General features: G+C 38.7%; 2 protein-coding genes across 2 annotated transcripts in view; one reads left to right on the forward strand and one right to left on the reverse strand.

Moving 5' to 3' along the window:
- The window catches only part of COL4A4 (collagen type IV alpha 4 chain), a 62934-nt gene extending 44991 nt beyond the window's left edge, over window positions 1–17943 (reverse strand). Inside the window, exons 1-7 of the mRNA XM_066326281.1 lie at window positions 17761–17943; window positions 15981–16165; window positions 15076–15115; window positions 13148–13225; window positions 3514–3648; window positions 2573–2617; window positions 806–922 (exon numbers count right to left, since the gene is read on the reverse strand). Coding sequence (XP_066182378.1) covers window positions 806–922; window positions 2573–2617; window positions 3514–3648; window positions 13148–13225; window positions 15076–15115; window positions 15981–16036 — 471 coding nt within the window. The 5' untranslated portion in view covers window positions 16037–16165; window positions 17761–17943. The remainder of the gene's footprint in view (window positions 1–805; window positions 923–2572; window positions 2618–3513; window positions 3649–13147; window positions 13226–15075; window positions 15116–15980; window positions 16166–17760) is intronic.
- A 2147-nt stretch (window positions 17944–20090) lies between these two features.
- The window catches only part of COL4A3 (collagen type IV alpha 3 chain), a 58579-nt gene continuing 50709 nt past the window's right edge, over window positions 20091–27960 (forward strand). The window contains exon 1 of the mRNA XM_066326282.1: window positions 20091–20171. Within this exon, the coding sequence (XP_066182379.1) occupies window positions 20091–20171 (81 nt within the window). The remainder of the gene's footprint in view (window positions 20172–27960) is intronic.

A 27960-nucleotide genomic window follows, 5' to 3' on the forward strand; every position in this document is an offset into this window, starting at 1 on the left:
ATTTTATTTCGCTCTCACTAAACACATTTGATTTTTTCATGTAAAGTGAAGTTGTTTTTAATTGTCTTAGAAAATTTCAGGGAAGCTGTTAGACCAACTAATCAGCTCTTATTCATTCAGAACTAAAACTTGTTTCCACAAAAAGTGATAGACTGGTGACTAGAACTGTTCAGCAAAATTTCTTTAGTGTTACAGTAATTTATTCCCCTTAATGAAAAGAATCTTTTTATCTTCAGTAGTTGAGTACTGCTAACACAGCTACTTAAACAATTTTAAAGTGCCTTACATTTTAACAGAAAAAAGTAAACAAATATTGAAGTGCTAATTTCAAACATTTTAACTGTGGAATGATCTCTGCAAATACAGGTACATGCCCAGGCAAGACTAGGAGTGCACATATGTGTAAAAAAGTAGTACCAAATATTAGAGTGTAACAGGACTCAGGCTTGTTGAACCTTCCACTTATTTTTAAGTCATCTCATGTATGTTCTATCTAGTAATGGTTTTAATAAATTTCAGGTACTAAGGAATGGTACTGTGGTTTCAAGCTACTCCTTCTCACGTGGTGGGGCTACATTCTGGGGAAACAAATCAGAACTTAACTCTCAAGACAGCTACACATACTTCAGGGATATAGGAGCCTATTTCACATTCAAGCTTAATCTGTTAAGGCAGTGTGTCTCACTCCCATTAACCTGAGGAAGAATTCCTGGGAATTCCCTGTGCAGCACTGTGAAGCTGATGCCACAGTGCAGAGTCATTGGAGGGGAAATGCAGGTGCACAGCAGGAATTCCTCTCACATACATAAGGACCCCTTGGTCCCATATAACCGTTTTCTCCTGGAAATCCTGGGTCTCCCCTGGAGCCATTGCAGCCATCCAAACCATGCTTGCCTCTGGGTCCTTCCCTTCCTGGGAGGCCCTGAAAGACAGTTTCATATTTATTAGAAATACACCATGATTAATGGGAAATTACTTTTTAAATTAACAGAACAGTTCAGAAACAAATATATCTCAGATGTGAATGAGATGACCTCTCACAGCGGGGCTGGTTTCATACTCTTTTGCATTAGAAATTTCTTCTGTTCTGAAAAGATTTTTTGTGGTGTAGAACAAATGAGGTAAATCTTTTGTTTATTTGGAGGTTTTGATGCATAGCAAATATAACAGGGACAACACTGGTTAAGAGGACCAGACTGTGTTCTTACTTGAGTGAAAAAGTAATGTTGTGTCTTCTCAGAGAATACAGACTCTAGCTATAGTCCTTCTTGTGGCTGTAAAGCTGAAAAAACTCACCCCAAAAAATTTTTAGAAAAGGTCATCTTGAGCAGCCTCACATTTTTTAATTGTTAGGATAAAACAAGTAAAAAGAGGACACAGATTGACTCAGGCACACAGTAGTTACAGAGATTGTGATTTTTCTAACCTAGCAGTAACTAACCAGTGTCCAGATAAGGATTAGTTCTACTAAAAATTAGGAACTGGGCAATGAAACAATGAGATTTTTCTTGGAATGATCTTCTTGTTGGAGAAAAAAAACTAGTTTTTCACAGAATTTCATGAGGATAACACATAAATTTTGACCCAAAATTATTTTTTCGGGGGGAAATTTGAAAAATTGTCAAGAAAGTATCCTCCTGGTCATTTGCCTAAAACACTTTGGTTAATTCTACCTTCTTCCTGTCTGTAAATGCTTCAGTCTAATTTGTGGACACTGTTTCCAAATTAACATTTGTTTCCAAAATAACTATACATTTCTTGGGAACACTTCCCTTTTTTTTGTGCTAGATTTTGGGCTTGTGACCTCCACATTACACAGACATTTTGGCAACAGTCCCACTGTCAAATTTGGACAGCTGACAAGCAGATGCTGCAACACCCACTCAGCTTTGGTTGTGTTTTCACTTTCAAAATTCAACATTTTAACTTTGTTTGATCCATATATTACTGGTAACATCACAGGAATTCTCTTCTAGTAGAGTATTTTGAAAAATGCAGGTACTATTTCACCAGTTTTCACACTAATGAAGACATTAATAAAAATACATTATCACATGCTTATGAAGACATATTTAGGACCCACTTTGCTCATCCAGTCCCTATTCAGATTAAAATTACTGGATCAGTGGTTGGGTTTCCTCCTGCAAAAGGACTACAAGCAAAAATCAGAATGTCTGAACAAAAACCAGTGCATCATTTGAGATATTTTCAGAGATATTAAGAACAAACCTAAAGTCTGCTATAGAGTCTAAGAGAAGAAATACACTGCTTTTAAGCCTAGCTCTGACACACACTCCATGGCCATGGGTAGTCTCTACCTTCACTGCCCCACTCCTGCATGAAAATCCTGTACTCACCTCATTGGGATTTGGAGCATTTGTTATCAAAAGGAAACACAGCTGAAGTTAACCTAGTTATTTCACGTTTTTTCAAAACATGTAACTTTCTGAGAGAAATTATATCAGTAAGTGTAAAGCAAAACAATTCAGTGAGTGCATTATTCTGTTAGAGGACTTGCTGTAAATTTATAAGACCTGTAATTTTTATAAAGAAATATTTGTTTAATACGTACAGGAACACCATCTAAACCAGGAAATCCTGGGACTCCAGTTGGGCCCTAAAAACAGGTGATATGAAAAAAAATAAAGCTGATGAGGTCATTAACTCTTAAAGGAATGAAAACCAAGAATATGTGGTAGTACATAGCAAGAAACAAAAAGCCAGTCTTGTTTGAAACATGAATCAAAGGCTATAATTTTCAGAAATTAAGTATCTGGAAAAAACTTCTATGGTCCTAGCAGAAGACTAGTGCCAACAGTTACCCATGTAACAGAGAGGACAGTACAGGACAAATATCTAATACTCAATAGTCATTCACCCTCCAAAGATTATAAAACGACAGAGAATAGGAAGTTGCTGTAACTTATAAAATATTTCTGTACATAATTTCACAATCCTGCTCCTGTTTTGGTAATATCAGCAGTACAATTTTTGTTTACATCATTTACATCTCAAGTGTGCTAGATACTGACATTAGAGATTTCACTCTGAGATCAGTCAAATTAGGCTATTGAAACTAATATGAAGTACCAACAGCCAGGGATTGTACAGATATGAAAGATATGAATCTGAGCTGCAATTTATATTCTCTAAGTGGTAATAAAATTCTGTTTTACACTAAACAGTTTTAAAAGCCCCATACTGCTCCCTCCAGCTCCATATTTCTACTCCTTTGGGCTTAAAGAGGACGACATGGTAAGTGACAATCATAGTCTGTCTGTTCATCATATTTTGTGTCTTCTCACAATTCTAATTTTGCAATCCACAGCAAAAAAACTCCTGAATTTTTTTTTTTAAGAATTAATTTTCTGCAATTAACTTCTGTGAGAATTTTGTGTAAGCAAGAGTATAATTTGGCAAATGTTTTTTGGTCACTCAGGTTCTGTTTCGCTTATCAACATATAGTATTACATACTGTATACACCTAAAAGAGCTGTCTGTGGTGTTTCCTACCTTATCACCTTTTTCTCCAGCTGGCCCAGGCTTCCCATTCTCACCTCTCTGTCCTTTTTCCCCTGGCAGACCAGGTGGTCCTGTAGATCCCAAGGACCCAATTGGACCTTGAGCTCCCAGCTCACCAGGCTGACCCTGAAAAGAGTCCAAAGAAGTGAATGACTACTGCAGCAATTCAGAGATGATTCTGTGGACAAAACAAGGCTTACAATGTATAAATATTCATGATTCAAAACAGCTGCTGGAGAGCCTGCAAAACTGTCCCATGCATTAGGCGCTGTATGAACACGACTTTCAAGTTTGTCAACTTGCTCAAGGCGATAATTTCACCTTCATCAGGTCTCCAAGACCACCTCTCTGAGATGCTTGGGATAACCTGCAAGTCTTCCTGGCTTCACCAATTTAAGTCTTACCTTTTGCAAGCCTCCGAATCCAAACAGCATTGTGTTTTCCCACCAGAAAAATGAGAACTCATTTTAGACAAAGAGACTTAGTACACAATCAGAACAAATCAAGCGAGTTCCCTCTTTCAAGTCATGATACGCCAGTTATCTTAAGTTTTTCTAGCTCACATTTTTCGTAACTAGTCTCATATCTTAGTGCTCATTTCAAACTTGTGAAGTTTCCTGGAGAAAAAAGTAATAGTTATTAGCTAACATAATTACAGAAAGTAACAATTTTAATAAATTGTGTTAAAATGGGTTGGGAGGTTGAAGAATATAATTTATCTATAAATGGCTCTAATTTGAGTATTTGTACCTTCATTACCATACAATATCCATAGATTTCAATTAACTTTTCCAAGGTAATATACATTCTCCTGAAGCAAGATTACCTCTTATGCCAACTGGCCTTTTCAGTCTATAACACTGGTGTGGAGTTGTTTCAGATGTGATGGGATTTTTGTTCTGTGCTGCTCAACAGCTATGCAATCATAGCTTCAAAGTGCTGAATAAAGCAAGCTTTCTAACCAGATTTCATGAGCTGTCTATACTTCACCCTACAAAAATCTATGTATTTGCAGGTCTTTATTTCTCCTAATATCTTTTTCATTTTATATCATTATCCTTGTTTACCTATAACTTGTTCTGTTTCCAAACTGAAGACTGTTTTGTTTTCTTTCCAGACTTCATCCATTAATTATAATAAATTATTATAACTATAATTCATTATATTAGTTACACAGTATGTATAATCAATCATTTATTATAGTATAGAATTAATTATTATAACTAATTATAGTTAACTATTTTAAAAGAGAGCAAAATTGAACCCCATACATTCCTAAGAAAACCATATGACTATAGGACCACTTGAGGGCAGTAAAAGATATTTCTGTGTTCACAGAAATAACAGACTATATGTTTACTTTTATGAATGGATTGAAGGAAAAAAAAAAAGATGGACATAAAAGATAATTGTAAGAAGATATGTAGCTTCAGGAAGCAAAATAACTGAATTCTTGCTTCTCAGTGTAAACACTTCAGCAGGCTGAATCTGGACAAAATCTTGTGATTTACAAGCAGGGACTTAAGCTTCTTTTACTTTTTATTTATTTTCTTATTATAAAAATCAGTGTGATTTGACAGTTGGACAAGAAGTGAAAAAATGTATGGTATGCATCATTCAGTCAAATCAGCAAAGCAACAGAGAAGGTAATTCACTACATGTTTGGACAGGCAGGTACTACAGGTTCATGTCACAGTGGAAGTAGGGCTGCATGACCACTGGCCCTTAAGCTGTGAACAAGAACTTAGTCCAGTGGCTGGGAAAAGAAGCCCTACACTTAGAAATAAGGACCACCTGAAAAAAGAATCCTCATATGAGTCATGTTCCATTTATCTTTTCTTGCTCCTCTCACTTCAGCCTTGATCCTGCTTCCAGAAAAGCCACTGGCAAAAATTGCAGAGCAGAAGCAGCATGTTATCATGACTAACAGTTACGATTTTTGTGATACCAGAATTCCAGCAGTGTAAGATATTATGCAAATTAAGGGCTGCTGGTATTAAAAGCTGATGATTTTGCTTCCTTGTTAACAGTGAATAGACAGTCAGGATTCCAGGTGTTGACAGTTTGCTTGCATGAACAGTTGCAGCCTGTCTACTGGCAGTGCCTTGCTCATGTTAGAATGTATTTATTAATTGAAGTACTTCTAAGAGAGCTATTATGCCCTTTAAATATCTGATTGAAAAAAATTAATTGGACAACCATTTTAATTAAAGCATCATTTTGAGTACAAGTGAAATGAACCAGACTAATAATATAACAAAATACAACTGTTTGAACCATTAACTTTACTGGAAGTGGTATGGCTTTTTAGTTCTCTAAACTAGCTATTACCTTGCAAAATGCATCATTCACCAACAGGAAAAGAAAAGCATAAGATGTTTTGCACTAATTTTTAAAGGAATTAGTCTTTAAATGCATTTTGTTGACAAAAGGTTTCTTCACCAACTTCAATATTTTTAATTAATAGTGAATATATTCTGCATTCAAGAGATGAAAATTTTCAAAACATGTTGTATCCTTTGGACAGTTAAGAAACATGATTTTTATTGCACTCTGAAAAAAAAACCTGAGACACTGTAGGCATTCTATGGTAGTTTTTATAATTAACAAATGAACACTTCCAGGACATGTAGTCCCTTATGCTGATAGTATGTCTTCATTTGCTGCTACCCTGTGAATTTAATTGACTCCATGGTCTTCAGCAGAAGGTAGTGAAGTCATAGAACAGAGTCACTGAATTCAGAATTCACAATGGGTTTGGCAGCTGATACAACTTTAGCATGCCATGTGAAGCTGATGGATTCTCTCTCTTTCTTTCAGCTCAAAGACTGGAGCTTTGTTAAGACCAAACTGATACCATGCCATAACATCTATTATCACATCTATTATTTGTGCCCATCCAATGTGACTACCACAGCATTACAGTCTCAGGACAGCTGTAAAAATAAAGAGGATGAAGGTAGTCATGCTCATGTGGAAATGACAAATTAGCTCAGATAAAATGAACAGAATATTATGCCTGCTCTGCCATCTGATGCCAATAAATTCTTCTAGGTTTTTAGTGCCTTGCTAATTGTCTAGGTCAGGAGCTACCATGCCAAGACTACGGTCTGTTGTTTTAGCATATCCTGGGCTTGACCTGCAGTAAGAAATTGACTTTAAGCAAAACAAGGCTATATTGTTTTTTAATTAACTATGCTTCCTAAGACTAAGACTGCAAATACTTCAGTATCATGCAACAAAGCATTTAATACTGTTAAGAAAAAGCAATAGCCAAGGTTATCTGGATTTTTTTTTATGCATGAGACTGAAGAGCACTTGATTTTGAGAGTGCCTTGAGAACTTAACTGTCTCAAGCACAATGTTTTAATGGAGTCTAAACTGGGAAAAAAACCAAACTTCATGCTACTTGAGTGAATTGTCTTGCTTCTTGTTACCAATTAAGTCAAAAGAAGCCAAATTATCACCTTCAATGAGGACAGTACCCTATGTTACAGGCTATGGAGATGTTCCAGTGATTTGTGAAATGCACTTACCTTCTGTTCATAAGAACAAAAGAGAAAATGCCCAGCAACTCCGCACAGATTGTAGGCAAATAATACAGCAACCCTTTCCACTGTGCACTGGACTCTGCCTTGTAACCAGTCTTTCTCATTTCATCAGGAGCAGGACAGAGCAAGAAGGAAAGTAAAGCAGTCTGTGGGCAAGAGAGGAGCGCTCACAAAGGCATTGGGAGAGATGCTTTATTTTGTAATTTGGTTAGTGAAGTGGGGGCATCTGCTGCTGCTCTAAGCTCCACCCATGTCCTCTCCCCTTTTGGAAGAGCTGGTCAATTGCACAGCAAAGCCCCAGGTTCCAGAGCTCGGAGGGGTGTCCATTCTGGGAAGATTCTACTCCCCACTGTGTAAGACTACAACCAAACTAATTTTCACTGTAAGTCAAGGCTCAAAAAATCCCAGAACAAATCCTCTTCTAAATATAAACCCGATTAAAATAAATCTGAGAAATCACACAATTTGGCATTAAATCCAGTCTCTTGTTCTTAATAGACAAAATTAGATAATTTCTTTTCCTTAGATTTTTAGAAAAGTAAAGGCAATAACAATAACAATAATAATAATAATAATAATAATAATAATTTAAGCTTGACTTTTCATAGAATCATAGAATGGTTTGGGATAGAAGGGATCTTAAAAATCAGGTAGTTCCAACCCCTCTGCCATGGTTAGAAACAACTTCCACTAGACCAGGTCACTCAAAAGCCCATTCAACCTGGCCTTGAACACTTCCACAGATAAGCCATCCACAACTTCCCTGGGCAACCCGTGCCAAAGCCTCACCAGCCTCAGAGTAAAGAATTCCTTCCTCATATCAAATCTAAACTCTTTTTCAGCCTGAAGCCACTACCCCTTGTTCTGTCACTACAGGCCCATGTAAATAGTCTATCTTTCTTGTAAATAACATCTGATCCATGTTCCAAACTATTGAAAAATTTGGCAACTTATCATACTTGGCAACTTTATTATATTTTTCAACGATATAATATGCTACAAGAAAAAAACACCTGATGGTGCAGCTTAGTATTCAGTGATACTTCACAGAAGCACAAAAACTCACAGTGATGTTTTGAAAACATGATTCACAATGTATACTTAGGTTTTAACCGTGAGGGACTATGAAAAGTAAAACTATCCAATAAGCCAGTGGGTGTCACTGTTGTGTTAACCAAACTCGACAAACCATGATTTAGCACTGAAACTCTTAACTGCTAATGGCTGAAAGCAGAGAGCTACAAATTGAGCACAGATATTACAGAAACAGCCCACAAATAATTAACATCACCTTAGCTAATAAAATAAAATAAAATCGAGTTTTTCTCTGTACCATGTTATTGAAACAAGTCACTGCTGATAATTTTTGGTTGATTCAAATCTGTAAAAAAGAATGATTTCGCAGAGTTTTATCTTCCTTGATGTGGAAAAGCTTGGCAATCTGCAACAACTGAGAAAACCCACCATTTTCAGTATGGTAGGACAGGGGAACCGAAAGTATTAAGAAAAGAAAGATGCTCAAGAACAAGAGGAGGGATAATTAACAAGATCAAAGTTTCTGAAAATTTGAAAAATGTCTAATATGAAAAATGCTAATTAACAGGTGCTGTAGCTGGGCATCATGTATGACGAACAACCTGAAAGAGACCTTGCAGTGATTGGTGTAGCTCTCCTTACAGACTGCAGTGCTTCTCTTCCTATTCCACATTCTGGTAAGTAGGATCCATTCCCTACCAGTTCAAACCCTAACTTCTGCAGTCAGAATACTGCCTGTTCCTCTGCCCATTTACAAAAAAGAAAAGCGTGGTCTGTTTTAGATATAGATTTTGAGATCCCATCTTTCTGGGTCTTTTTTATAGAAAAACATAATATGGTTCTCAGTGAACGTAAGTGAAATGTATAACTGGTCTCAGGAATCTTCTGCTTTTAAACTTACAGCTAATGTACTGGGAAAAATGAAAATGATCAACAAGTAGCAGGCATATAATGGGAGAAATCTGGATTTCCTTAGATGCTAGTTTACATACATCTCTGATAGTAAATTTGAGACAAAGCAGAAGGATTTTACATATTTCCTGAGTGCGCAACTTGAAAATTCAAGTACTGGGTATTCCATGTGAATGACAAACCACCACTGCCTACTGACATACAAAAAAAAACCCAGTGTATATTAATAAATGCCTTTTACTTCCCAAAGCAGACAGAATTTGCACAATTTTCAGAGTTAGTGCATTTTAAATATGTTTACACTGTGCTGTAAATTGACCTCAGATAACCCATGGAACCTACTAAGGAAATCTGGCAACTCACAATATCTACCAGGGAGATGTTACAAGAAAAGTAGTGCCAGAGTACTGACTTACAGGTAACTGCTCATTCTTACCCCAGGGCATTCTCGCCCTGCACTGACTGATACCAGCTGATGCTTCCTAGTTTACCTGTGACACCCAAGTGACTCAGCATCTCTTGTGAATGCTTACTCCTTACTTCTGAAGTGTCAGAAAGTGTAAAACCCTCCTCTTAGATTCCTGTTTGCTGCATTCTCCCCTACACTAGGATAAAAATAAGCCTCTTGCTTCATCTGCAAAAGAACGAACATTGGTCCTGCTGAGTTATACTTATTATTCACTTTGATCCAGGCATTTCACATGACCCCATAGAAGCCAGATCAGGTTGAGTCATGAATAGATGCTTGCTTCCCAAATCTACTTAACTAAAAACAAAGCCAATGGAATTCAATAGGATCAAACTCTGGGGTCAGCACAGGACAGGTTTACAATTGGTCAATGCTAACTGCAAACATTTTTTTAACTATCTGAATTCTGTTAGAGCAGCCAGCATTTTTGGAAGCTGGTGATACAACACTAGAGGAGTTTTCTAGGAAAGGACTTTCTGATGTAGAAAAAGAGGATGAAATGGTGGAAAGTTTTATGGTGTCTTTAATGAAAATTGAAATCCTAGACTTTACAGCCAACCAAAAAGGGAGAGGGGAAAAAAGAATCTAAGAAGTCAGGTAGAACACTTACTACCAGATATATATATACTTTCATTAATGATGTTTTGCCTCGTTTATCTGTTCTACAGTTCTGAAATGTCTTGGTATAATAGCACACAATATGGGCAAAGAGGTTTAGCAGCACAATTTAATGGTGACCTGCTATGTGTAGGTTCGAGACAGATTCACGACTCGAGTCCAATGATCATGAGACAAACAGCCAAGAGTTTATTATGGCAGCTCTTTTTATAGAGGGGTTTGGATTTCCCAGGTTTAGACAGCTGATTGGTTTGGGTCTTAATGCCACCCAGCCCCTTGAGCAGTGATATCTGCATAGATGTCTGCATTCTAGATTGAACACGATTGGATGAGGTTCCTGTTTGAGTTCAAATCAATTCTATCATTGTTCACCCAGGGACGTGTTCTACTTCTTTCCTAGAAAAAACCAGGCTAGCCAAATTGGGTTTATGTTATGGGTTTATGTTATGGCCAGATTTATCTTGTTCAGCTACACACCAGCTGTACTGTGACACTGTCTTATGGAAGAGTCCTTTTGAGTTGAGACATAAGATCAAAAGATAAACAGTATAATGCAAGACGAATTCCAATAAGACTGTAATCCCAAGTGAACAGAAGTCAAAATTTCATTGTGATGTGAACAATTGTAATGATATACTACTAGCAGTAGTGACTAAAATGTTTTTTCAGACAGTGATTTCTTGCTAATGAAAAGGAGTGCAAATGTATTTACTGCACAGAGTTATATATGAGAGAATTAAAAATCACAGGTACACAAGCTCTTCTAAAATCCAGTAGAGCAACTGATGCATAGGTATAATGGTGTTATTTAAATATTAAATGAAAGTTCAGCTATTTGCTTCTACTTTTCTTTCAGTTTTTCCAGTAACAATACATCTAAGTATGGCCATGGTAGTTTCATTTTCTTATTCTCATGGTCAGCTTTTTTCTAGCAAAACCTTATCATTGTCTTGTCCACTTACAATAGAGAAGGTTTTGATGTTGAAATTTAAAACATTTTCAAATGGGCAAACAGAAGACAAAGTCCTAATACCAAAATTTCTGAATACTTAAGCTTGTGTACTGTACAATGCCAGAGGCTTTTAATAACCATTTATTTCTTACAATTTCAAGACAGGATTGAGGAAAATGCAAAACTCTGAGGGGCCAGCCTCAGAGTAGAATTCAGACAGAAAAGCAGATAAAGCAGAAGTTTTGCATTCTAGAAAGCTAACAATAAGATAAACCAATCTTTTATTTTGTAATGGGTAGTCTCCACAGAAGCTCAGAGAGAAAACTTAGTGTGTCAGAGTGTAAAAGCAGAACACAGCAAAGTCTAAAAACCAAAAGAATTGTAGTATGAGAGTTAAATAATCCTGTAGAAAATTATTCATCACCATACATTAGTATAGAAAATATGTGCAGTAATCTATGTGAAGCAGTGTTTAGTTAAGCCATGTTTCATTTCTGGTCTGAAGAGTACTTCTGTTTCTAGAATATTAATATAAATGACTGCATGAAATATAAATTCATATAACATTGGAGATACTTTATCCATGATCCATCAGGGTACATGTACAACGTTCTTTCAGAGCTTTTTCAGAAAATGGTACAATTCTCAGACTTAAAATTGCGTAACAACATTCAATCAATTTAGAAATGCTTATTACACTTCTATTTGGCACTTAGGGTCCAGTTCCTTGGAATTATTTAGAAAACTAACTGCAAATGCATGAATTATAGCACAGTTTACTTGTGATGAGGACAGCCTAGGGAAGAGCCAGAACAACTGCAGGAGGTATTTATTATTGACAGATTATGGGCATGTGATTCAAAACTTCTAGGCTACTGAGTGAGAACCCAAATCAAGAAAATTTCGCCTAGTTTGAAATCAGTTGCTTTTAAATGGCACTTCAGATCAGGTTTTTGGTATCCAAAACAGTCTGTTCAGTACCACTGAGAGACACTGCAGTGGTACCAGTCAAAATACTCTTCCTGGGATGCCCTTTTGTTAGCACAGTGTTACAGAGATATACGCATCCTAGGCCTCTATTATGAAAATCCTACAGCATGGGGGACTTTCACATAGACATAATCCTGGAGGATTAGGATAGGATCCAAGGACACCAGGGGCAGTGATCATGACACAGCAAAGCGTGCAGCTAACTGCAGAAGCACAGGAAGAAAAAGGTGTGTCTTGCTTTTCTGGCAACTCTGTACAACTCTGGTTGTACACAAAGAAATGGCTCTTCCAAAACTGATCCACCATGTTCAACCCTCTTAAAACTTAACTTAACCATTAGTACTTTGGTGAAAAACAATTTTCATCACTCACAATTTTCAGTTGATCACTAATCAGGACATACATATACATATGTATATAACTTTTGTTTTTCCCACACACAATGTTTACATTATTTGCTATCTCTGTATAGAGATGTATTCTGAGAAAGAATAGCCAAGACAAACTAGTCATCACTGGACATATTTCAATTAGCAATTAGTAACATGCACAGTTACTAATTTTAGCATGTAATGTGAAAATGCCTTAGAGTTGTTTCATAATTATTCACAAGACAAAGAGAATTCAGGTTTTTTTTAAAGTCAGTATTTTAAGTGAGTAAGATAAAAAGTCTGCAAACATTTTTAGTCACCTAACCCAAATAAGGAATAAGTTCTCATAAAACTAAAGAATAGCATGGACATTTTCTTTCAGCCAGCCTCTTAGTAGAAAACAAGCATAGATTTCTATACTTTACATGTATTAGGAATTACATCTGTCTAAATCCTAGACTGATTTCAAAGAATCCTTAACGGAAGAAAGATACCAAGATTAGCACAGACCCAACTAGAAACAGAATTCTTTAAAAACAATCTTAGGTTTCTTCAGTGAGAGCTGTACTTGACACCAGTGACAGAAATATGCTAGATTGTCAGATGCATTTATGCCTGAATATTGATTGATTGATTGATCAATCTTGTAGATTTTCAGGAATAGCAATGTGCACAAAATGAACAGTATTTACAACAGTCATTATCATTAGTTCTAATCACAACTTACCCTTGATCCTTTTTCTGGAAAACACCGACAAACTGAACAATCCTGTCCCCCACATGGATCAATAAATGCATATCCTCCCTAAAAATTGAAAGGCTATGGATTTATCAATGCACAACAGACAACAATTACATCATCAAATACTGTCAGCTGGACATATTGGCTAATCAGATGATTTTCAAGGCAAAAGGTCTCTCATCAATATAAACTTTCTGGCAAGGTAGAAGCAAAGCTTATTACTTGTTGCTGTAGAAGATGGAAGACCTTAACTACAAGTCATGTTACATAACACTAAATATTACAGCCAAATATAACCTATGAGACCAGCTGCACCTGGAATAAATTTTAACAGAATCAGATTTTAATTTGCAATAATGTAAAATTTGTAATCCATCACATTATTTTAGAAGGTTGCTCAACTACAATGAAATTATAAAAAGCAAAACACAGTGAAGGAGCAAGAAGTTGATTCAGAGATAAAACCTTGAATTTAATTCTTGTCTATTAAATGAAACTAAGTACATGCATGGTGTAATTATGCATTGTTTACTATTAATTTACTTATTTCTTGTATTAAAAATTTTTATTATTGTCCTTTTAATAGCAAAAAAGTGACTGCTTTTTTACCAAATTGTAATGAGAAAAAATAATATTCAAGGGGAAATAAAAACACAACAAAATATAAATTCAGCAGATCTTCTGTGTGGTAAATGAACACGATTTTATTGTTCTTTTCTATTTTCCCAAATGCAGTAATAAACACACATGATATGCACTTTTAAACTAAGTTGGAATGTCCACTAAGTAACTTCTTTTTCAGTAAAACCGTGTAAATTATTGAAGATATTTTTAAAAGAATTTTAACAAGGAGGTAAAAGATTTAAGAATAATGTAGGAAACCAGTAAATGGTGATAAAACAAATATTTCCTCTGTGATGGTTTTCATTATTGTCAAGGTCAAGATTGTTTTGTTACTGGTTTTAATACCCAACAGAACACTATAGGCTCATACTTCAATGTTTCAAGGAGAAAACACTGACAAATACTAGATAAGGAGGAAGAATTCTGTTCTTTCTATCTGTAACATTTTTAGAATATCTGGAATTCCCAAACCTCGGAACAAGAGGGTCTGATGGTCTCTCTCACAGACTACTTGTCTTTCACACACTGCATTTCCCATGAAATTACCTAATCTACTCCACACTAGTGTCTCATGTAGTTGTTAGAATCTTGCCTCTCCTGGAATGTCAATAGAATACAAGTTTCCAAAATTAGAAGTATTACCCTTTCTTCTGATTGAACAGTTATTTTAAAAAAAACATATTTCCATCTTTAACAGCTTAAATAAAAAAGGAATGAGTTTGAGGATTAAGAAAAAAAAACCTCTACAAAAAAAGACCTTCTAAATATTGAAAGAATACAAAGAGGATGCACTTGAAAGAAGTCTCAGTAAGGGCACTGCAAACATAAGGGTAATATGAATGCCAGTACAGAGAGGATGATAAAGTAGATATTGAAATTATATTACATGTGAAATTTTGGCTTCAGAGAGATGGGACTGTCCATAGAAGCCAGATTAAGATCTAGGCTAACATACAGAGCAGAATGGAAAGCTAGAATTGACATGTGCCATAATGCAGAACCATTAAACAGACTTTATGAGGAAAGAGACAGACTCAGTGAAAAAGGGTTTTCTACATGCAGCTTTCCAAAAGCACCTCAAGAAGCTAGAACTAGAATCTAGGAAAATCTAGAGCATAAAATTGCAAAATATATAAGCTGAGTAGCAGAAAGGAAAGTCAGAACTGCAGAAATACAGAAAGGAACATTATGGTTTTTCACAGAACTATTGGTCATTTTGGTGCATGTGGTGCTACTTGCTTGAACTCTACCATTCTCACCTGCCTAAAGTAAATATTAATGTCACTTACCCCATCAATTCCTTCAGTTGAAAAAACAATCAGCAGCCACCTGATTTGAAAGGAGAAAACTAATTTAAAACTACACTCACAACATCAAACCTTCACAAAAATTTAGCCTGTAGAAAGTGAGAAATGATCAAGTGCGCACATGATTAAGTTCTGTTGGGAGTAACTACATAGTATTTTTATAAGGCATGCACACCATCAAGAAATGGCCTCCCATGCTGTAAATATTTGTCTTTTCGGATTTGTGAGGCTGAGGACAGACAGGCATGAACAAGACTATGTAAAAGTCATTATAACTTCCCCTTGTAACCTATTTCCAATCCCACAATTACAAAGGGCCAGAGAGGAACCATTCCAGACAGATTTCTCCACAGATACCATGAGGTGAAGACTGAGTAGAGATGGTAATGATCTGCATTTACCCTAAAATCAGTTAGCTGGTGCTGTTTTCTTTTGCTCAGAGAAAGAGGGCAAGAGCAAGTAGAGAGCAAAGCCACATTCAGAATAGCCACATGATTCCAGAGCAGCTGCTGGGGAAGCCCAGCTCCATGCCAGGCTCCATGCTAGTGATGGCTTGTAAGATAAAATAAAAATAAAAATATAACTAAAATAAAAGCTAGCAAAAAATTTCTGCAGCAATACAGAAAATATGCATTCTTTTAAATTATTTTTAATGCTAATATTATTTTTACAAAGAACTAAGGTGCTTACTCATTGTATGAAAAGATAAATTATGTATGGCCACAGCATATAGACTGCTGTGTACTACTCTACAGGCCACAGTGAAGCCTATTTCAAAATTACTCCAATTTTGCAAATATCTAGGCATTTCTTATTACTGTTAAATGGATAGCTAAGAATATATCTCAGTGAATCTGGTTAAAAATGTAGTGATCTGTAAAACTCACCAGGCAGCTGTGATAAGCCACTTAATCCGTTCAAATGAATCCTTTGTTATTGCCATTCCTGCTGATTGAGGATTTGTATATGCAGCACTTTTTTTTTTTCTTTAAATGGCAGGTCTTGTCTTTCCTTCTGTTTGTGGATGGTCTATAAACACTGTTCCATACTGGTGTTGTTTTCCCCTCTGAACCTGTTTATATGACAATATACATCCAATGTACACATGAATAATTACTAGATGGCCAAAAATAAGTCTTAACCATTTGTATGTGTTACACTGCAGAGCATTGTGTTGGCACTACATTATATTCTTCCTATTCAGGCCACATTTTATTTTATCAGCAATCCAATTATTTCAAGAGGACTATAATGAAACTGCAGATCAACATAAAAAGACTTTAGCCTAATAAAGACAGTCCTCATTCTGTGTTTAAAATAATGAACAAAGAGCATTTTGCATCATTATTTCTTAAAAAGTTTTCATAGCAACCATTTTAGTTGAAGGCACAAGACAAAAGATGCAACACCCATGTATAGTAAAAAACCTTATGAATTAAAAAAAAAAAAAAAAAAAAAACAAAAAAACACCACAAAAAAAAACCCACCTCAAGAAAGTATTTGCTATAGTTTTAAGACCAGACTGAGCAGCAGCATCTTTTGCAAACTGGGCTGGACCAACCTATGCCAGCACCTGAGCAAAGGAGGACGCTCTGAATGCAGGAAAAAACATATTGCATTTCAGCTAAGGGTTCTACCCATATGCATGGACAGATGCCAGTCACTGGACACAACACCTAGAGTTCTTTAACTATATTTTTAGAACATTTTTTCTACAGCTTTTGCCAGGTTTCAGAAGCTGGAAGCTCTATATGCAGTGACCTCCACCATCCCACACAGTCAAATTTTGCATACATAATTTGCATATGTAATATGTAGTTTGCATACATAGTGCAAAATACTATGACTACGTGTCCTGACCTTTGACTTAGGTCCAACAGCAGTTTTATTTGCTGCTCCAACCTTTTTGGAAACTCAAGCTTCACAAATCCAGAGACGTGGCCAGGTCATGTGCAAACTTTTATATCCCCCAAATAAAAAAGAAGCTGTAATCCTTTGTAATAAGGCATGTCTGGCAAATGAGCCACGCTGGTTAATTCAAACTGAGTGTTTAAGGGCTGGGCTTCTCCTAGGTTAACAGAGATTAGTACAGGCTTCTGCTTTTTAGCACCCTAGTATTCCAAATGTGGGAAATAATTCTGAGGAGACTGAACACTGGCTACAGTGAATGGACAGAGGTTTGCTTCCTTGGGAGAAGTCTCCTGAGTAGGCAAAGACACAGTTCCTGAGTAGGGAGTAAGGATGTGAAATGCACCCAACTGGCTGCTCCCTGATAGCTGTGGAGGCAGGAGCCATGTGTTTGTTAAACACATGAGGGTGCAGTTCCTGAAACATTACTGTTCTGCTTTCTACAGTTTGGATAGTGTGGCATCTTTCTAACCAGAACTAATCTATAAATAATATTGACTCCTGTGTGTATGCACAGTACATCCAAATCCCACAGTGCTAAGAGGAGACTTTGGAAGCTGCTGTGAACTGAGTGATGAACAAATAGCCTAAAGGCAGCCAGTCCATGCTGCAAGATTGCTCTCTATACGTATTGTACAGTACTCCATTCATCTGTCAAATTCTTACAGTCTTGTTGTGCCCCAGTTCCCCATCTGTAAGAAAGAAAAAAATAACAACATCCCTAATAAAAAAAAAATAATACTCCAACAGCATTCCTACCTCACTGATTTTTTACATTAGTAATATAAACAATATAAGCAAAATTGTGAGGCAATACAATATCGCAGGGACTGATTGCCTCAAATGGAAAATCCAAGCCAGTCATAAAGTGTTAGACTTTGCAAAAATGTGTTCCTGTTGCCCACTATCCATCTCATTATTTAATTATCCAAACAGCTTCTGAAAATTAAGAAGAAAATAAAAAGAGAAAATTATATTTGGTACATTTGCTTTGTATTAGCGGCAAAACTTTTATTTTCAAATTAAAATCCATTTTGATCCAACCCATTGACACAGTTTGAAATAATACTTAATGCATGAGTGGAAGACTTGCAACTCTCTGCTTGTTATTTTGTCATGGCTATCTAAACCCCATCATTCTCCGAACAAGTTGAATTGTTCAGCAGCTAATACAATAACAGAAAGAATACAAGTGTTGTTTAGATTGATGTGTCAAATCGATCTCATTTTTTATGTTTTTGAAGCAATCACAACAGTTACCTCAATAAAATATCCCCAGGATAGCATACTAACTGCCACCAAAGGAATAGGTTTCATATGAGATCACCAAACCTCACCTCGACTTCAGCAAACAGAAGGGGAAAAGCTGGCACTATAACATAATCTCAATGTTTACTTTCTAGACAAGAATCAAGAAGCAAGGTAATTTCATTCTCAGTAACCCTGCTAAAGAGCAGGGGACATGAGCCATGGTTTGAGGCAGACACACAGCTACAGTTACTGAGGGAAAAAAAAGCTAGAGTAGTCCTAACCGTATTCTCATTACATCCAAGGAAGCAACATCACGTGCAACAATAACACACAAGTTGCAAACTCCAGAATTCCAGTAGTGGGTACTATTTCTTCTACATGGTCACTATCAATCTAGCCTGAAAACAGGGAAATTCTTTTCCTTTCTCTCCACACCTTGTCTATAGCAGCCTAGTCTTTACAGATGTTGGATATTTTAGAGTCAAGTTGTTTTAACATGCTGCTATGGACCACATCTTTCGTACTGAAGATAATGCTCACATCTTTCAGAGGCATGTTCTTACTGGCACTACCAAATTTTTTGGAAAAGCAGCTTCTGCTAACCAGCTTTCACAGCAGATTTCATAGGAGGCTGATAGTATGGTCTACTGAGTGGAGAGCCAGCTCTACTCTTATGCCTGTCAGAGCAGCTGGTTTCAAAAGCTCTGTGGCAAGCTTTCTGCTCACAAAAGCCTGTAACAGTGTATTTCATCAATACTCCTAAATTTATATACATATATTGTATAGTTGCTTTTGCTGTATCACTTCCAGTGCAGATAAAACCTGTAACGTGGGATTTCCTGTATAGCAAACATGAATACCATAAACAAGGCAAGGCTGCTGTGGCTGGCACTGCCAACACGCTTTCTGAGCCTGCACCTTCTCAAAACAGCACTCTGTCCGGTGAAAGGTTACCTGGAGCATGCAGCGCTTCTGTCAATAACATAAATGTGATTAACGCTACACATTGCCAACACTTTACAAATCACAATTCCATTCGCGAAAGCTTTCTATCATATTACGTGGAAACCCTGGGGAGAAACATTTCTCACTGCTTTCCATTTATGCGGTGGGGCAGCATTTTGTTCCCTCAGGGAGTTTCCTCTGTCTCGTTATAAAACACTCGAAGGAGCGGAGAGCGTCGCTGAAGGAGCTCCAGCGCTCGGGAGCGCTCCCGGGATGGCCCCGGGGGCCCCCGGCTGCTGCCGCCGCCTCTCCCGGTACCGCCTGGCTCCCGCCCGGTTTCGCCGTGCGCTTCTCCCCGCCGGGCCCCGGGGCCGGCCAGCGCACCCCGTGCCTCGCTCGGGCGGCGCTCGGGGCCGGCCCCGCTCCCTCCGCGCAGCCCCGCGCTCCGGGCGGGCCGACACCTGCGCCCTCAGGGCGGCGCGGGCGGGCACGGAGCAGCCGGCAAGCCGGGACACTCCCGCTGCCCCGGGACGGGGCTGCCCCTCGGCGCGCTGCCCGGCCCCGCCACAGGAGCGCCGGGTGCCCCCGCCCCGGGCCGCCCGTCCGCGGCGCTCACCTCAGCTCCCGGCGGGAAAGCCCCCGGCACCTCGCTCACTCCATGCCCGCCGAGGACGGACGGACGGACGGGCGGCGGCTGCCAGCGGTGCCCAAGGCAGGACACGCCGGGGGGGCCGGGGGGGGGAGGAGAGGGGTGGCCGGGGCGGGGCCGCGACCCGGGACAGCCGAGGCGGGTGCGGAGCGGGAACCCTCGGGCCAAAACCCACGGGAGGGCGGGCGGGGGGGGGCAGAGTCGGAGCGCCCCGGGACGCCGCGGAGGCAGCGCCGAGGGGGGGATGGCCGGCGGGGGCTGCCCCGGCCGCCTGGCGCCGGTGCTGCTGCTCGCCCTGCTCTGGCCGGGCCGCGCCGCGGCGGAGGTGAGTGAGCGCCGGGACGGGCGGTGGTGCGGGCCCCGGGGCAGAGCGGGTCCCGGGGCTGCGGTGGGCTCTGGGACAGAGAGGGGCCTGAGGCAGAGCGGGCTCGGCCCCGCGCTCCCCGCTGCCACCGCGCTGCCTTGGCCGCTGGCGGGGAAGGAAAGGTGAATGCGTGTGTTTCAAATGATGCGCCTCGTATGCACGCCCGGGCAGGGGGAGGCGAGGCGAAGTACAGTACACCTCGCCCGGCTGCCGGGCACCGCTACCCGGACACCGCTGCCGGGCGGGATGAGGACGGAGAGAGGGCCCTGCACGGGGCACCGCGTCCCCGCTGGCCTCAGGAGCTTCCCGCCCTTCCCGCTGAGGGGACGGGGCTCCGTCCTGCCAGCAGCCCGGGGAGCGGCGGCGGAGGCCCGGGCTGCCGGCACAGGGGATGCGGACGACCAGCGGTGCGGGAGTGGATGGTCCCTAAGGCAAACACCTCCGGAGCGGCACCTGGACCACCTGTGACACCTCCATGGCAAAGTAATTTTACGGATTGTCTTTCAGGCTTAATGACGAGTGTTTGTCACCGTTTGGTCAATAAATTATCCTAGATCATACTGTAGTCTTCTCTGTGCCTTTCTCCAGTGCCTGGTTGTAACATTTGGACCGTACATTCCCAGCTGGGAGAAGAGCAGTCAGCTGTGAGAGCACACGAGTCGCTGTAGCTCTCAACACTCCTGGCAGTTGCCAAACAGAAAACTGCCGATTTCGGTAAATTTCTGGTAGACTTCAAACACCCGAAACTGCCAGTTTTAAAATTTCTGATAAACCTAGAACACAGGAAACTGCCAGTTTTAGTAAATTTCTAGTTCCTTCTCCTGTAATAGTCGAAATTGTTAATTTTTCCTTGCATGTATGAGTAAAGCTCTAACATCATACATGAAAACTTTTACTGCCTTTCAAAACATTTTGAAGTTCACCTTTATAATGAAAAAATGTGATCTTGTACTTTGCTGTTGCTAAAGCAGAGCCACATTCTGTTATAATTATCTGAAGCAGTCTAATTAGTAATGATATTTCTTCTAAACTCATGCAGGTCTTTGAATTTTCCATTCTGGGTAGAGTGTCTGGAAACAGCATAAGCGCCTCACCCAATATGTTGGATTTTTTCATGGCACTCGAACTCGACTGGCAATCAAGTTTAGTCACGTAACAAAGATCTGATTGTTTTATTTGTAATGGAATTAAACTACCTCTTAGTTCTTATCTAGAACAGAGGTACCAGATCTGTTTGCAAAGTACGTGTTTTCTGCAGAGTTGTTTCAGGCTCCATCTAGAGTTGATGCTTACTGTAAAGCAAAATGTGGGAGGCTGACAACTCAAGACCGTCTCTCTCTTCTGCCCAGTTTGCTGGTTTTTGTTCCATTCTCCTCCTCCTCTGCTGATAGCTGCCATCCATTGATTGCCCTTGTTGCTCTGAAGAGGTGGATATCATCCTGTGGGCTTCTGGATGGCTTTTAGCAAGCGCAGGCTGTGCTGCAGGAATGTGCCCCCTCTCCCACAACACACACACACTTTGTCTAAGCCTCTCTTCTGGCAGTTCTATCTTAACTCCTAATTAATATTAGTGGCTACTGTAATTGACGTGAGGTAATTGATGCATCGTTGTATCTTGGATAAACTGTTCATTTCAAAGAAATAGGTATAGTTAATATCATGCTACACTTCCATATGAAAATAAATTGCTGTCTGACCTGCAAGCAATACTTTTGCTGTTGGCATCAATTAAAAAAATGTTTCAACATAGAAGATTTTAGGTGTAGTTTATTCCTGAAGACAGGAAAGCAAATTACTCATTTGTGCCTGCTGCTGTTTATACAGCAAATTTTAGTCCCTGCAGCTCTTCACAGAGTCCAGACTTCTCTGCTTTTAAGAAGCTGAACTTTCTGGCACCTTCTAGGGAGTATTATTGTCTGCATTCTTGACCACTGACATGCTCTAATCATATCTAAAAACTCAGCAGAAGTAGCATCTTCCATGTCAAAGGCTTTTCAGCTTCTTTGATGAGCTGCTTTCTTCTTCCTTGACTTCAAATACTGGTGTTATAATTCTTCAGATTTTTCCACTGTTCATTTAAATATTTTAGAATCATCATCATCAATATGTTTTCACAGGGTACAAGATTCTTCCTATTCTTCATCTTTTTTTTCTTTCAGAAAAAAATGGATTTGCTTTTCCATTGCTTAATTTTGTCAAACAGCACCTGGCACTGAGAGTGTCTTGATGCAAATTTACAATTCAATTAATTCCCTTGAGTGTGTCCTTTTGCTACCATTTATGTACTTCTCTTATATCTTCATATTAAACACTAATCTAAAAATGTTCCCTGAAATTTGTTGTTTTAAATGACATGTTGTTTCATTTTTTCCTAATAGGAAAAATTCCTTGGTCAAGTTCATTAATACTCAATCAATATTGTGGCATTGATCATTTTTTATGATGGTGTCATGTTAGTATTTGTTCAGAACAGGATGAAGAGAGTTTCTGCTTGAGCAAGATTTCTTAGCTGCCCCTCATCTTACTGCCACTTTTTAATTTGTATTTTAAATACTTTTGTAATGTTAGTTAGCTCACAGGATACTAGGTGAGCTAATAGGTTAGCTCACCTAACCCAGGTGTGCACCTTGTTATGTTTTTGCCTCCTTCATGACATTTCATATTTTTCATCAAGCACTGGTGGCAAAGGAGGGGACATAACAACCTTGGTGACTGTAAGACTTGGGAAGATCTGTTTTGCATCCTCATTCATCTTGTCTGTGACTAGAGGCAAGTGTTCATATTTCACAACTGATTTCATTTCTCGCAAATGTTAGAATTTGTATGCAAGTACTTAAAATGAATCTTCTTTGCTCCTTAATAGCAATATTTTTTCCTAATTATATGCAAGCTATATTGCTATCACAAATTGATCTTAATACATGGTTCTCAAAGGGAAAAAACAATGTTTTCTCAGCCCATGGCCATCTCCAAGGCTGGTAAGAGTGGGATGCAGGCTTAGTTTGGCCAGGAATTAAAGTGTTGGAGGCACCAATTGTCATGGTGAGAATATTCCTTGCCTGACAGCCTTTTGAAGCACCCAGGTTCTTTGCTGCACAAGCAGCTGAAAAGGGAAGATATGCACCTGAATATACAAGAGAGTTCACAGAGCATGTTAGAAAAACAAGCCCTTTGTGAAGTGCCCTCTTTGGTTTGGTTAATGTGATCCCAGCTCCAAAGTCAAGGAGGGTGTTACTCTGAGAATCGGGTCCAACTTCTGCTAGACTGTTCTGCTCCTGATTGTCTCTACATTTATTGTAATTCAGCCATCACCTCCAAGGAGAAACAGGCCAATGTCACAGCGCTGCTGAGCAAGGCTTTTCCTACTGGGCCAAGAGAGGTAGCATAAATTAGCAGAGTTACCCTAATGTTTGTGCATCAAAATTGATGGACTTCTGCTGGTTTTCAGCATGTTGCTCTCATGGCCAAGAAATGTGAAGTGTCCCTATGTGTGTGCTGTGTCATACAACTGAAAGATGAACCTTCTTAGGTGACCGAAGTAAACACCTGTAAGAATTGAACTGTTGACACTTGATGCCTTTTCTAGAAAACCCACAGTACAAATACACATTTAAGCAAAAGTCTGTAATTTAAGTTGTTTTGCTGGCTGAATAATGCCATGAAAATTGTTAGAATAGGCAGGCAGGGCAAACACTGGTTCTTTCTTCACTGCTTTGAATTTCATAGAGACAGAATAATTTTATTTCTGATCTATGTTAGCAGTCTCCTCTGCAAAACCTAGAGCTGATTTCATATAAGAGATCTTTGAAACAAAATACTTTGCTGTTAAGTGCAACTAGTTTGGGATGTCCGGTCATCTGTTTTACTGTCACATTCTCACCTTACTGCCTAACAAAGTAATACTAGAAGTATGTTGGCATGGATTACAGGAGCCTAGGAGGAAGGTGAAATACAAAAAGACTTTCCTTAACTGTTTGCAGCCCCAGTCTCTCTCAGTCACACTGAAAACGTTTCGTTTTGTCACACCTAATGTATGTTTAGTTCCATTTTCATTATTCTTCATAGCAATTTTTTGATAGGGTACAAATCTCACAGGTTTACAGGTTTTTCATTTTGCCTGGTTTAGTGAAGACCTGTTAGCTAGGGCTTTGTGCTGCATTTTTCCACAGATTATTTTGGGGAAAGCTGCAGGGAAAAGTGGCCTTTAATTTTTTTAAATCTGTGAAGTCACAGAGCCTTTCAAATAAGAAAGAAACCAAAGCATGTGCAATAAGCCTTCCCTGAACAAGCTACTGTTGCTTTCACTGCTGTTTGCACCACTTAACAGAAGATGCACACCAGGAATTTTATGAATATACAAATATACAGGCCTGAGGAGACAGAAGTTTTAGTGAATACCATTCCCACACTCAACAGCTGGGAAGAAATACAAAATATGTGAGTTAATGCTAACTGTGTTGTGTTAGGTAAGCAAAAATTCAGTAGTTAAATAGTGTGTATTCTTTGTTATTAGATTGCTCTTTTAAGGTGGTTGTTAGGAAGCAAGAGCATGGATGAATAAGCTGATTAAACACTCTTAAGAGTTTGCTACACAAAACAAAATTGTGTGGCCTGAATTGCTTAGTCTTTTTTTCCTTGGAGAAAAGAAAAATATTTATTTCTGTTGTCCCTGTGTCCTCTTCAAGGTCAGGAGAAGAAACCAACTGCAGAGATGAAGTTTATGGCTCTGTCTTTGGAGATTTTACACATCTGAATATATCAGGAGCAGTTTGGTTCCATTTCTGATAGTCCTTATCAGTGACTTCCACCCTAGTGAGATGACTTGTAGAGTAAGGTATTGGTCATTATAAACATAAATGTCAAAATATTCTGTGGTGCAGAAAAAAGAAGGAAAAACATAATTCTCTTTTTCTAAAGAGAGAGAAAATCTCTATCTTCTCTTTATAGACCAAAAGTAATTTACACACACACACCCTCCCCAAAACAGGAGATTTTAAAGCCTCAGCATAGAGTTTTCCAAAACTGCACACTATACCAGCTCTACTTATGTAGATACTGAGTAATTTTAGGCAGTGTCTACAAAATAGGCCTTAGTGGCCATCACTACAGAGTTCACAAATCATTTGAGTTTGTGAAAACTTAGTATGTTTGGGTTTTCCTGCATTAAAACATTCTATCTGTTTTATCCTAAGGCAATGAAGATGAGGGCAAAATGAAGGTTGCTAAGCCCTACTGTTCTCACACTTCCTCACTGATAATGAGTTGGAGAGAAGGGAGAACCCAGTAGAATTAATTGTGCTGTATCTGCTTGAAGAAGAGTATGGTTTGTGCCATGGGAGTTGCATGTGGAGCACACTCCCAATGACAATGGTGTGTTTTCCTGTATGAACAGCTATGTTACTGTGGTTTCTTGGAACTTCTGTACAAACAGGCTCATTCACAGAAAAAAAAAAAAAAAAGAAGATAGGTTATGCAGTAAGTATGTCAACAAAAAAAAAAAAAAAGCAGCAAGAGATACCAGAGGTTCTCTGAAAATTTTGTTTTCATCTGGCTTATACTGTTTAACCTAAGGTTTATGTTATTGCTTTTTTATTGTGTTAAGTGTGGATACTTATGAAAGATTTGCCTAACACTACAAACTGTTGTTATACAAAGTTCTTAACCAACAGGGTTTGCTGTAAAAAGTAAGAGAAATTTTTCAAAGTAGTTTCGGTCTCTGAAGTGAAAAAAGGAGTTCCTACACATGTTCTCCTTGGCATAATAGAAGATTGTTTAAATGTTCACATACAGAAGCTTCTTCCATTTCTCTCTACGTGCCATTTAGTTTAGTTGGTTTGAAATACCATTATAAATATATCCTTATATTACATGAATGAGCAAATCCCTTCCAAAAGAACTCATACCAGTTTAAAATTAAGGATTTAAAGTAAGGAAATTCTTACCAAGTTCAGATAAAAATGTGTGTTAATATCATGTGACTGTGAATTGTGTATCTGTAAGTTAAACACAAAGTCCATCTTCTGCGAAGTCTTACCTTTTCCTATGACCACAAATGTTTAGGACTTCTCTCCTGCCCCTCACACTGAAAGCAGCACATAACCAGTAATACAAGGCCTGTGTCACCAGCAGGGCATTTTGATTCAATAGTATTCCCTGAGCAAGGTTCCCATTACAGGTGTTTATTGGACCTTATTCAACGACTGCACTGCCTGCAGCATAACAGTTGTCTCCTGCTGTGTCTTTCAGACCCAGGCTCTCTGTGTTGAGTGCTATTGACCAGGCTGTTTATTAGTTAAGTTACAGGTGTATTTCTTTATAATGGAAAGTCTAAATGAAATAATTTTTATCCTGTGCTAGGTATTCAAGTGGTAAGCAAAATGCTGTGAATTGTGATAGCATACATGGCTGTTAACGGGAGTCCTCTAAGGTAGGAATGTCTGGCAGCCTTCCAGTTCACAAGTGACTACACAATGTAGGAACTGACATATTTTCCTTCATCTCATCATCTCCTATTTCTGCTCTATGTTGTCTATACTTATTGAAGGCTTAATAATTTGGTTTTGTTGTACTGGTCCAGCAATCACTAAAAAAACACAAAGTTCTTCGTGGTCTTTGATAATTTTAATGAATTCATGTTTGATGCTTAGAATGCATGAAAAACTTTTAGTATACAGATTCTAATTGTGAGACTGGTATTTTGTTTTGATAGCAATGTTTTGGAGTGAGGGGACCTCATTCTCCAGGACCTTGCATGCTCCATGGTGATTTGCAGTTGTGCAACATGAGGAATATGCTGCCAGGGTCACGTATCCACTAACCTTGTCTAGCTAGAATTCCTGACTGTGCTAATCTAGATAGGTGTCTTCATACAGGTGCATCAGGAAACAAACAAAAAAAGATTTTCTTTATATAGCTTTTCTCACAGTGGGAACCTTTTTCTATAAAGCTCTGCTCACAGATCCTCTTGTGCAGGCTAGGACAAATTTTCAAAACTGTAACTGTATCCAAGCTAGAAACCTTAGCTCCCACCATAATGTTCTTCAGAAAGTGCAGCATTTAACATATGTGCAGCATACCTGCCCCAACAGAAATCTGCAGTGTAGATAAATGGTAGAGCAAAACTTTCCACTTCCTGTAGTCACAATGCATTGCTCCCACCTTTATTAGATGCATTAGAAAACATGTAACAGAGAATGAGTGAAATGGGCCTTTTGAAGTTTTAAGCACTATAGTAACATCAACTGTTGGAGCAGGGTAATTCTATGTGCTCAGTTGTGATTTATAGACGCAGCTGGGATGTGTAAAGTGATTGCTCTGCACTGAGACAGCCCAGGAAGAATTCAAACATCTCCATGTGTCAGCAGCACTTAAAAATTCATAATCAAGACTTAAAGGAGCTGGCTCACTGATACGTAATTTTTAATAAGTATTGGCATTTAAGAGAAATTACAGAAAAGTTGAAATTAGCTGATAAGTTACTTCCACTCAGAAATGACCACTGTGATGATGTGCATATTTCAGGCTGCTCAGGATATCATTAATGAGCAGAAAGATGGAAAAGAATAAAAAAGTGGCATCACAAAAAATAGATTTTATCCAATAAGTCTTGTTCCACATAGTGATAGAGTTCTAATTTAGTGATTCTGTAAGTTAGGAGATAAAGACCTAATGGCAGGATAGGTGAGATGCTAATAAGTATCAAGTTTAAATGAAAAATTAGTTAGGCATTTTTAAAAATAATCTGGTCAGC

Source organism: Sylvia atricapilla, chromosome 10 (genome assembly GCF_009819655.1).
Source record: "Sylvia atricapilla isolate bSylAtr1 chromosome 10, bSylAtr1.pri, whole genome shotgun sequence".
Classification (NCBI taxonomy): domain Eukaryota; kingdom Metazoa; phylum Chordata; class Aves; order Passeriformes; family Sylviidae; genus Sylvia; species Sylvia atricapilla.